Here is a 12063-nt window from a genome sequence, read left to right as displayed (position 1 = left end):
ATCTATATATATAGGTATATAGATACAGAGATAGAGATAGAGATAGAGATAGAGATAGAGATAGATATTAGAGACCCGGTGCATGAATTCGTGCATGGGTGGGGTCTGGCCAGCCTGGCCAGGAGGAGTGGACATGGGCAGTTGTCAGGCTGCCTTCTGGTCAAAACTCCTGGTCTAGGGGACAATTTGCATATTAACCTTTTATTTTATAGGATATACACTGAGTGGCCAGATTATTATGCGTTCAGAGATCATAATAACCTGGCCACTCAGTGTATATCAAGAAAAGGATAAAGTATGAAACCCATAGATAATCTCTAAGACTTAGTTTATGAATTAGCCTTTTTTGAAAATGCTTGAGAAAAGGATTCTTTTTATTCCCTATTATTTTCTGATAGAATAGTTTACAAGCCCAAAATTTGTAAATTCTGTTTAAATTAATACTGTAATTACCATTAGAACAAAATGTTTATGTAGCAGAGATTTCTCAGCAGTTGTCTATAGTCTACATTGGTCAATATTTAATTGTCACTATCTACCTAACTAGAATTCCTGTAGCATTAAACATTTGAGAAATTGTCTTAAAGGTCAATTGTTATAGAATTTGGCCTGTAATTTGAGGAGGGTAAAAAGGATCTCGGTTCTTAGGTTTGGGCTAACAGGATGTAGTATTGAGTAACACAGGGAAGAATTAATCATCTTTGTCCTGTGACCACTTTTCTCTTTTTCCTTGTTTTCAGCCTGAGCCTCCGACAACAAACAAATGGCAGCTAGACAACTGGCTGACCAAAGTCAACCAGCCGGCGGCGCCACCAGAGGCCCTGGGGGGTGCGGCGCCCCCACTGCGGCACCCGGACGGGAAGAGCAAGGGCGGTGACGGTGGCACCACTGGCCACGAGCACTCAGAACCCAAAGGTCCTCCCCCGAAAAGCTCCGGCAGAGCACCCCGGGCCCCTCCCGAAGGCTCCCACACCAGCAAGAGGAGCTGTCAGAAGTCCCCCGCCCAACAGGAGCCGCCGCAGAGGCAAACGGTTGGAACCAAACAACCCAAAAAACCTGTCAAGGCCTCTGCCCCGGCAGACTCGCGGGCCAGCGTGCAGGTGGAGAGTGAGCCGGGCCTTCCCCACAGCACCAAGGATCAGCCTTCCAAAGACAAGCCCAAGGTGAAGACGAAAGGGAGGCCGCGTGCCGGAGACCGGGAGCCCAAGCCGGCGGCGCCCGCACCCGGCGAGAAGAGGAGGCACCGGGGCGGGCCCCCGGCCCCCGCAAAGGCACTCTCCGGCCCTGAGCCCACGAAGGACAATGTGGAGGACAGGAGCCCCGAGCACTTGGCCCTCGTCCCCCTGACTCACAGCCAGGGCCCCAAGCACGACAGCAGCAGTGGTGGCAGGACTAGTGGCTGTCGCCGGGCCGTGGTGGTGCAGGAGGACCCTGGGAAGGACAGACTTCAGGTGCCTTTGAGAGACACCAAGCTGCTCTCCCCGCTCAGGGACGCTCCTGCCCTGCAAAGCTTGGTGGTGAAGATCACCCTCGACCTCCTCTCCTGGGTCCCCCAGCCACCCGGGAAGGGGAGTCGCCAAAAGAAACCAGAGGACAAGCAGCCACCGGCAGGGAAGAAGCTGGATTCTGAGAAGAGAAGCTCCGACAACTCAAGCAAGTTGGCCAAAAAGAGAAGGGTGAGTGGAGGGGGCCAGGCCTTTCCCTGCAGGGTGGCGGTACCTGCTGTCCTTCGCTTAGGGCTGTCTTTGGCCCATGACTCCTGCCCTGAGCTGTCTAGAAGAGGCGGGAAGTGTTTGTTCAGATTAGATCCAGGCTTTGCTCCTAAGCCAGTACTCCTCCATTGTAGACCTGGGTACTTGCCATTCTGCAGATTGGCATTACCGGGCACCAGAGCCCTTCAGCAGTCTCACTGGTTTGCAAAAAGAGGAGGCAGTCATTGGAAATGATATTTTATTTTAGGATAATGAAGCATTTGGGGGTGCTTTTTTATTTATTCTGATAACATTGATATTTACCACTTGGTCCATTCGGTTTTGCCCTAGAAATTAAAACCTTACATGAATTGCAGTGTTAATTAGTATTCCAAATTCCTGAAAGCACTTCTATAATACTGAATTTTGCTCCTGTAGTATAACCTTTTTGATACTGGTATTACAGCCACAGTTTAGCTCATGGCCACATAATACCTCATTAATTTGAACACGCCAGATTTAGACTCTGTGCCCTCCATTACTAACTTATTAATAAGCAGAGCATTATATTAAAAGGTTTTAGAGCTTAGTAAGTGGTTAGGACATCCCATTGAATAATAATAGGCTGGAATGGTGTCTTGTAAAGTATTAAAAATCTGTCAATTTCATTTTTTATTACAATTTTTGAAAGTTTCACTTAAGGAATGACATAGTTTTTAAAAAAGGAAAAAAAGTCTCTGCATTAAGAACCTCAGTTCCATGGACATGACACTATTTTGGACAGTTTCCTTCCTTCCATTATTCTTAACCATTGAGCTCCTGATAGTTGCTTTTTGCAGCTTCTTGGTGATGAAAGTATGATAAGTGAGTGTTTCTGTCAGTGGCATTTCCCTGCCAACCTGCCTGTTACTCAGGGGGAAGGGCACTAGGGGAGCCAGCTCTTCCTGCTGAGGAGTCAGATGGTGCACACTCTGTACGCAGAGCTGCCTCCTCAGTTGTGGAAGTTGAGCTAAGAATAACAAAGGACACAGCTATGAGGCAGCCTGCTGTCACGTCTGTGATTCCGCCGATTACTCCACTCGTTAAAAATATAACATGACTCTAACAAGTAGCACGGGTGGCTGTCTTGTCCAGATCCTTGTCAAATGGGACATGAGGGTATTGCCACCATGATTGGAGTGGGCTGAGGTCACGTGGTAATTGGCAGTGCTGTTTCAGCTAGAAGGGGGCATATTTTCTCTCATGTCCAAAATCCACAAAAGCGATGTGTGTCAGAGGTGTGGAACCGGATGGAGGAAATTGTGGTGGACTTGGCTAGGAAGAGTACCTGTGTTTAATATATCTGAAAAGACTTCTAAATACACTCATTTACCTCCTCCTCCTCCTGGGAAATCTTTTTATCTCCTGTCCCCTGCCAGGGTCTTGTCTGGTTTCCAATGTAACTTTCTGCATTAGCTGGAGTGAGAAGCATTGACTTCTAAAATGCTAACTAACTAACAGGTGGACATGTTGGAAGTGGCAGGTTCCCCAGACGTTTTTTTTGTTTGTTTGTTTTTAAATATATTTTATTGATTTTGTATAGAGAGGAAGGGAGAGAGAGAGTTAGAAACATCGATGAAAGAGAGTCATCGACCAGCTGCCTCTTGCACACCCCCTACTGGGGATATGCCCGCAACCAAGGTACATGCCCTTGACCGGAATCGAACCCGGGACCCTTCAGTCCCCAAGCCGATGCTCTATCCATTGAGCCAAACCGGTCTCGGCTCCCCAGACGTTTTCAGCCCAGTCTGTACTCCATGCAAATCTAGAAGCGCTGCTCGCAGCCGCCAAAGGATCTCGGCTCGGCCTGCTGGCGCTGTGAGCCGTGCCTCCCACAGCCGTGCGCAGCCCTTGGCTGAGCTCCGTGAGGCCAGCTCGTTTGTCATGCTGTTGGGAGGATGGAGAAATATTGACCCTCATCTTAGTCAGGAATGCGCTTCTTTAAAGCCCAGGCCAGCAGCGAGGAGCTCTGCCCGGGAACTGTCTGCCTCTGCTGTGGCGGTGACAGGACCGGGGCCTGAACCGGTGGTTCCAAACCCTGGCTGCTCATTGCAGTCGCCTGGGGAGCTTGTAGGCCTGGTGGCAGGGTGCCCACCCTCAAACCCTTCACCCCCACGGATATTTTTAAATTCTCAGTTGATCCTAACGCCTACGGGTCCGGGAACCCCTGAAGCAGAGCCTTCCTTCAGGGCCAATATTGTACAAAGCTGGTTCTTTCGGTGGAGAAATCCCTCCACGTGCTTTGCTTAGATGTCATGGATCTAGAGCAGTGTTTCCCAACCTTCTCTCATGATGAGAATCACCTGGTGGAGTTGTTAAAACACAGATTCCTGAATCCCAACTAAGAAGTGCTAAACTAGAATTTTTGGGAACATATAGGTAAAATTGCATACCTAACTTAGTGCTCTGTATATAAAATCTGTCTTAGAGCACTAGTTAGGTATACAATTTTACCTATATGTTCCCAAAAATTCTAGTTTAGCACTTCTTAGTTGGGATTCAGGAATCTGTGTTTTAACAACTCCACCAGGTGATTCTCATCATGAGAGAAGTTTGGGAAACACTGATCTAGGCAACCAGGAATCCTTGCTTTAAGTGTGTCACCAGTTAAAAATATAGAAGCTTTTGGATAAATATCAATACATGAAAAAATCAGCTCACCGTATACTGATTTCAGGATCAGAGAATCCTGTGCCACTTGGTTTTGCTTCCTGCTGGGTTCCAGGTACGATTAATATTGCGCATTGATCTCAGGTCCTTCCCCTGTGTGGGCCGGGCTCCCCCTGTCCTGTCAGGATCCCGACTCTTCAGTCAGAGCATCGGCTGCCCCCGTGGGCCTGGGCCCCGTGGCAGAGGCAGGGCTGTCCTCTCTAAGCTTGGGTGCTTTTTCGCAAATTTGGGTGTTGGAGACTTTTTCGTGTTCTTCATTGTAAGTGCAATCACTAGACAAAGCTCTCTGAGGATGTAGTGAGAGCAGTGGGGCAGTGTGACTGATCGTTCATGTTTGTGGAATTTAGTGTTTTTATTTAAAGGCCCTTTAGGGTCTATTCCTCTCCTGGTGCAAAATTTAGCAGATCTTTTTCAGAGGGTAAGCAGACCCTTGAAGCCATTTTATTTTATTTTATTTTATTTTATTTTATTTTATTTTATTTTATTTTATTTTATTATTTAAAAAAATATATATATATTTTACCGGTACTGATTTTTTACAGAGAGAAAGGGAGAAGAATAGAGAGCTAGAAACATCAATGAGAGAGAAGCATCAATCAGCTGCCTCCTACACTCCTCTCCCCCCCCGCCCCCCACCCCGGGGATGTGCCCTCAACGAAGGTACATGTCCTTGACTGGAATTGAACCCTGGACCCCTCAGTCCACAGGCCGATGCTCTATCCACTGAGCCAAACCAGTTTCGGCTTGAAGCCATTTTAGACTTAAAAGTATGGGAAGTTAATCAGAATTGCTGATGTTTAACAGCTGTGATGAAGCCATTAGGTGTGGCACCTATAAACGTGTGCTCATGGTTCTGGATATGTAATGTTACTCCCTTAAAGAAGCAGGTAGGATACAATTCATGAGGAAAAGTGTGGGAAATTGTGAGGGTTAATGGGCATGAACACACAGTGCTTTCTACATAAACTGCAGAAATTTATCATCTGCGTACCGTTTAGAATTTTAAAAAAAATAACAATGTTTTTTTTTTTTTTTTTTTTAAATAATTTTTAAACCAAAGTTATGTTATTCCAGGTTTGGAAGGAAAATTGAAGTTGAGAAGCACAATATAATACAAGATAGGGTTACTAGCTACACAGTGCACAAAATCATGCCAGTGCCATTGACAGTATCTAAAAATGTATGAGCATGCATGGAGCTCCCTGTGTGAGCTAGAGCTTGTTCTGACACTTTGTAGCTAACTAGAGACCCGGTGCACAAAATTCATGCGGGGCGGGGGTGGGGTGGTGGTGGTGGTGGTGGTGTGTGAGTGTATGTGTGTGGAAGAGGGCAGTGTCCCCTCAGCCCAGCTTGCACCCTCTCCAACCCGGGACAACCCGAGGGATGTCCCACTGCTGATTTAGGCCTGATCCCCCTAAACTGGCAGTCAGACATCCCTCTCACAATCTGGGACCACTGGCTCCTAACTGCTCACCTGCCTGCCTGATCGCCCCTAACTGCTCCCCCTGCTAGCCTGATCACTCCCAACCACCTCTGCCTGCCAGCCTTATCACCCCCTAACTAACTCTCCTCTCCCCCACCCGCCTGCCTGGTCATCCCAACTTATTTCCCCCCCTGCCGGCCTGGTCATCCCACACAGCTTGTTGTTCAGTCGTTTGGTCATCCCTCACTAAACCCCCTGCTGGCCTTGTTGCCACACGCAGCCTGCTATTTGGTTGTTACTGTTACTGTGACAGCGTCCCGGACAATATGCATAATCCTCTATTATTAGTATAGATAGTTAATTTAATTCAGGTGTTTTTTTATTTATTTAATGAATTGCCTTCCAAAAAATTGCTAGACTGTCTTGGTCATTTCGATAAATAGTAAGGCAGGGAGGTATATTCATCCAGGTCTTTTCCTTTTTCTATATATTCTTTTACTGACGGAGAAGCTTTGACATTTTTTTTGAAACAAATTTCACTCATTTATCCAGGTTTTGAGTTCTGGGGAAGGGAAGTTATGGGAATTGATGGGGAAATGTGCATTGTTACTGCTTGAGGATGGTTGTTTGTTCAGTCCTTCCCTTCTATCCAAGCTCCAACTGCCCTTTCTTAATTGTTCCTCCAGATCAATATTCTCAGTTATCTTTCAAAATCAAGGGTTTGAAAAGTAATTCCTTATAATTTCCTGAGGCCACTTCAATCTAATTTCTTCATGCTTATGAGTTACTCTGAAAAGAACATTGTAACCAGATGCATGTTAAGACTGTTTTAAGCTATTCTAAGGCCTGTGCATTCCCTCACCAAAAAGAAGAAAGTGGATTGATTTTCCTTTTCTGTAGCACTTGTCCCAGTGAGTACAAAACCCGTCTCCTCAGTAAGCTGACTTGAACATGGCGTTTGCTTGTCCTCTTTGTGTTGAACCTCCTGCAGAGACACATCCGGAGGAGTACCTAAATTTCCCAGCAGGCTGCTTTTCCACTTCCTTTGCCCCCGAGTGCTTCCCAGGTCATTTGCCTCCTGTAGGAGAAAATGACCATCCTAGAATTTGCGTGCTGGGGCCTTGCAGGCCGCTTGTCCAGGCACGCCTTCCATGGGTGGGATCCGGAGAGGCTCTGACACCGCGTGGCTGTTTGGTAAACACAGACATGGAGCTCAGGTATGCGGACTCCTCCCGGCCCAGGGGCTTCTCGTCTCTTTTACGGTGTCATGTGAGGAGGCTCTAGGAGAGAGTCACAAGGTCCTAGTTCGAGAACAGGGTTCTCTGGTGGTTGTAATATGCTGGCTCTGTCCCTCTATTGCTCACACCCTTGCTGTCCCAGTACTCCCCCCACCGCACTTCAGTTTCTCTTTCAGATGCCCCTGATCTCTCCCCATCACAGCCACGCTCCCAGGACACTCTCCTCACGCCTATTAGAAACACTGCTGCCCGAATCAGTGTCCGCTCTGAAAAAGCCCCTTCATTTCCCTGCTCCGTGCAGGAACCTCGCCCGTTGGCCCGTGGTTGGGCAGCAGCAGGCCGCCCTGCAGCATCCGCTTCCAGAAACCACGGTGGTCTCACGTTCCCAGCTCTTCCTTTTATGGGCTTCTTTCTCTCAGTGATCCATGGCTGCCTGACCCAACAGATTAAGAAAAGCAAGCAAGTCAGTCTGTCCAGGTCGGCAGCCAGCAGCCTCCTTTTGTTGTAGGTGCGGCACCACTGAGATACTTATCCTTCTGGGAAAGGGACCTTCCAACCCCAACCTCAGGCGCGATCCCTGAAATGGAGGCTGATCTGGGCTCAGCCACAGGGCAGAGGAGACCTCTTCTCCTTTGAGAGAGAGTGCTTCTCCCTCATCTCATTTCCCAGTGGCTCCTTGATGTAGAAAAACCCCAAAGATTCCTCGCCTTCTGTTTTCCACATCTGAAATTGCAAGGCTCCCTCCCTAACTCTGTCCACTGAAAGTGGCAGTGCCGGCCTGCTCCGGGCCCTCAGCTGCGAAACCTGGCTCCTCCCTGAGCGCCTGCTCCAGGGAAGCCGCTGGGACTGCTCCAGGCACAAGGCAGGTTCCAAGTGCACCCTGGGCAGGAACTCTGGCCTCATCCACGGCTCTTCTGCGGCGAGCAAGCGAAGCGGGCAGTAGGGTTTTTGCTTGGTTTGGTTTAATGGCTCTCTCCCAGCTTACAGAATATTATCAGCTGTTAACTTGCTTTATGCAAATATAAAGCACATTATCCCAGGAAGTGCCAGCACGGTTGCCAATGCTAGCCTTGATCCTGAGCTTGACCTTAGTCAAAAGGCCGAGAAGCTTAATGCTAGCCTCGAAATCAGTACTGCTGATTGATTGTCTGGGGGACTGTTCTCTTGAATCACTGACTGGCACAAGCCAGGGTTGTAACAACCAGTTTGTGAGGATTGATTCACTAGGAATCTGACTTCATGTGTGATTTACAGCCGTCGCCAACCCGAGGTCCGCGGCCCACTGATGGTCCATGAGGTCCGAAAGGTTGGCAACCGCCGGTCTAGAACACATGTGTCAAACACAAGGCCCGCGGGCCAAATCCAGCCCGCCAGGCCTTGCAATGTGGCCCGCACCGCGCTGTCATCACTGCACTCCGCTGTCAGTTTATGACATTGTCAGTTTATGACTGTTCAGTAAACCATTCGGCCCGCGATTTAGGCTGGATTTTAGATTTTGGCCCCTTCTCTGATTGAGTTCGACACCCCTAGTCTAGAAGGTCTGTCACTTGTGCTTATAGTTACAGCTAGCAAGTCCTAAGCAGCAGGGAAACATAATGACAAAAATGAATGCTCATTCCCTGTCTGGGCTCTGATGTGTTCTTTAGTATGCAACTGTGTGGATGGTTTGCCTGGGAAACTTACCCTGTGTGTCATTAACTGCCTAGGAAAACCTTCCATTGCAAAAAGTATACATTACTACCTCACATACAGTGTCTGGGTATTTTAGCAAAATCTGTGATTTTTTTTCCCCCAGAGATCAGTTTTCCGTCTTGCACTGCTTGTAAGGCCAGCTTTGCAGCCTTTAATCTAAAACTTGAGAGAACCCACAAGGTCTGTGAGTGGCAGAGCCCCCGAGCGTGCAGTGGGTTCAGTAATGACAAGGGTGCCGGGGTAGTAGGGCTCTCTCTTGACCCCGTCATTGCCATCTTTTTTTCTCTCTCTGCCAATCTCGGCTGCCTCTCGGGTGTTGGCATTGTGAATTTTGCGTGGAGGCCCGCAGGCTTCCTTTCTCCTGAGCTCTGCGCCAGGCTGAAGGCACGGGGGCGCAGCTGGGTGAGCTGTCCTGTCTTGTTCCAGTTGTGCCTTTAGGTCTGAGGACGTGCTTTTTTATGCCACATCCTATCTCCTTCTTAGGGATACTTTTCCTCCAGTCTTCTTTACTGAACGGTTATATTTCTGAGGAAGGGATTTGCTCTCTCACCTGTACATTTAATAATTCCCCCGTCGCATTGGCTATCTGGGAGTTCAGAACACCGTGTGCAGATTACCTCGAGAGAAGAGCGCGGAACAGCCAGCCCACTAAGAAGTCAAACTGAAAATTTCCAGCATCCACATTAAAGAAAACCAGTTAAATCGCTTTTAGTAATTTCTTTTATCAAATATATCCAAATATCATCACTTTAACACTTAGTCAACATGAAAATGGTTACATTTCCCTTTTTACACTAAGTCTTTCAGGTCACTGTGGCTTCAGACTGGCCGTGTCAGGCACTGCTGGTGCCAGGCTGTCGGGTGGGAGTGCCGGGCAGGACGGATGAAAAACAAGCGTCTTTAGAAGCCACCTGGAATGAGTCAAGAAGTGTTTCCCCAGAGGCTGAGGAAGGGGAACGGAAGCCCTCTCGGCACATGTGTCTGTGTGAGGCCTCCCAGGAGCAGTGCGTGTGTTTGCTCCCTCCCCTTCTTTGGAGCAGGGTCACGCTGCTCTCAGTGTCTGGGCAGAGCTTGGACCTGCGCATCTTAATTTATTCATTTTTCTTGGAGGAGGTCAGCGAACACGAGAGAGACAGTGGTGAAAATGGGGGCTTCCTGCAGTTAGTGAATCTGAAGAATGTTTTTTTGTTTTGTTTTTTTTTCTTTAAGGCTTTAAGAGAGGATTTCAGGTTCTTAAGGGATTGTCCTAGATTGGCTGGTGGTGTCCCAGATTTCTGTCTCGGTGAACTGACAGTTGGAGGAGTTTAATGCTAAATGTGCATCACAATTACCTGAAGGGCGCGCACCAGTCCCTTGACTGTCACTTCCCAGGGGGCATTGCCTGAGTCCAGACCGTGGGCAGGAGGCCACCGTGAAGCCACTGGTTGACATGTAGACTTTTTGTAAACTTGGTGAGCGTGTGGACAGGGGAGCACAAGCACATAGAAGACTTTTGCCATGACGAATTCTTTGTTCTCTTAATGTTTCATTATCTCACACTTTAGTTGGTACAGAGGGATGTTTTGAGGTGCTTAACTTGGTGGAAATATATATCCCTTCTCATCACTCTTCCCTCACTAAAATTATATTTACAATTCTTCATTTTCTGTCAAAGTTCTTAAAAAATATATTACTATATATGTAGAGAAAGAGGCAAAAACAGTATTTTTAAAAAAAGAAGAAAAAACTGGTATCTACCTGACTAGGCAGCTCAGTTGGTTGGAATGTTGTCCTGCATACCAAAGGTGGCAGGTCCAAGTTTCTGGCAGGGCACATACCTAGGCATGGGGCGCATACGGAGGCAGCCTGTTGATTCTCCTCTCTCTCTCCCTCTCTGTCTCCTTCTCTCTTCCCCTATTTTGTTTCTCCCTGTTCCCTTCTTCCCTCTCTCTTTAAAGATAAATAAAACCATATCCTCCAGTGAGGATGTAAAATTAATAATAATAAATAAAAGAACAGGTATCAATGGAAGAGAAAGTTAGCTGAATCCCAAAACAATTATTCTTTCTTGTTATGCCTTTCTGGTTTTGTCTATAAGCTATCTAAACAGGATTTTTGTAGCCTGTTTCATTTTCAACAATATACTATTGTTGTTTTTTCATTAGAAGAAAAGCTAAGCTTTAAGTACCCCACTCCTAATTTTATTATGATCAATAAATTAGTGTAGATAAGTGGATGGTTCTTTGAAAGAAGGGGAGGAACCTTACTCATAAAACTATCGGTTGTTACTTGATGTGAATCTGCATGTTTTATTGATTCTCTTATATTTAGGAGAGTAGCAATGCTGTGTCTACTACAATGAAGTCTACTATATTCTTCTTATTAGCTATTACTTAGACACCCTCCCCTTCCTGCGTATGAATAGTCCTTCCTCGTGCAAAGCCTGGTCTCTCCACAGGTTACTATATCAACTCTAGATTGCCTTCCTCCCTCACCCAAAACGCACACGGGGTAGGTACTGAGAAGGTTGCTGTGTGTGTGTAGACAGATGTCTCCAACAGTCTAATTATTCTCACTGCCTTTGCTATGTATTTTTTTCCTATTTTGCCTGTATAGTTATGCTTGTAACAATTTACTTTGTTATATTACAATCATAGGGTGAAGCAGAGAGAGACCATGATAGCAAGAAAGTCAGACTGGAGAAAGAGGTTAAATCACAGTCATCGTCATCCTCCCACAAAGAAGCTTCTAAGACGAAGTGAGTATAGAGATTAGGAGCAGCCTAGGAAGGCGGGCGAGTCTTCTTGTGTCGGATGTGTGAAGGCTGCACTTGTTCAGCTCCTTCTGAGGATGCGCCGAGTTTGCTTCCATCTGCTTTCATCACATGGACCTTCTAGGAATTAACAGCTCATTGGGCAGCAAGCTTGGGTTTATCCAATGTATTTCAACAGTGGGAAATTCCCTAAAAACCTGGAATTTATTTCTAAATGAATTTTTACATTAATTAAAAATAAGAAAGGTGCTATTGTTATCCCTATTTTGCAGAAGTGGAAACTGAGGCACACAGAGAGAAAATGACTTGTCCAAAGTTACAAAAAGTAACTATTATTCTCTGATTTGTTCAAGGAATTACTTCACAAAATGACTTGGTGCCACAATGCATAATGTCCCCGGGTAGGAGGGATTTTCGAGAGCAAGGAGTCGGAGTGAAAGCTGAGGCTGGGCTTGCCTGCCTCTCAGAGAGAGGGGCAGGTTGGGAGCAGCTAATGTAGACTGGCTTGCCAGGAGAAGGCAGGACCGCAAGCTAGACGGGTCACATAACTTCATTTAT

General features: G+C 46.9%; 1 protein-coding gene across 6 annotated transcripts in view; it reads left to right on the top strand.

Annotated features, from left to right (window-relative positions):
• AFF1 (ALF transcription elongation factor 1) overlaps positions 1-12063 on the top strand; it is a 199450-nt gene that overhangs the window by 175286 nt on the left and 12101 nt on the right. For all 6 annotated transcript variants that reach the window (XM_084881675.1, XM_084881677.1, XM_084881678.1 and 3 more), the window contains 2 exons: positions 741-1676; positions 11390-11490. In XM_084881675.1, the coding sequence (XP_084737801.1) occupies positions 741-1676; positions 11390-11490 (1037 nt within the window). The remainder of the gene's footprint in view (positions 1-740; positions 1677-11389; positions 11491-12063) is intronic.

This window comes from Pipistrellus hanaki, assembly GCF_964339955.1.
Source record: "Pipistrellus hanaki genome assembly, chromosome: 1".
NCBI lineage: Eukaryota > Metazoa > Chordata > Mammalia > Chiroptera > Vespertilionidae > Pipistrellus > Pipistrellus hanaki.
This window is presented reverse-complemented; position numbering and strand designations above follow the sequence as displayed.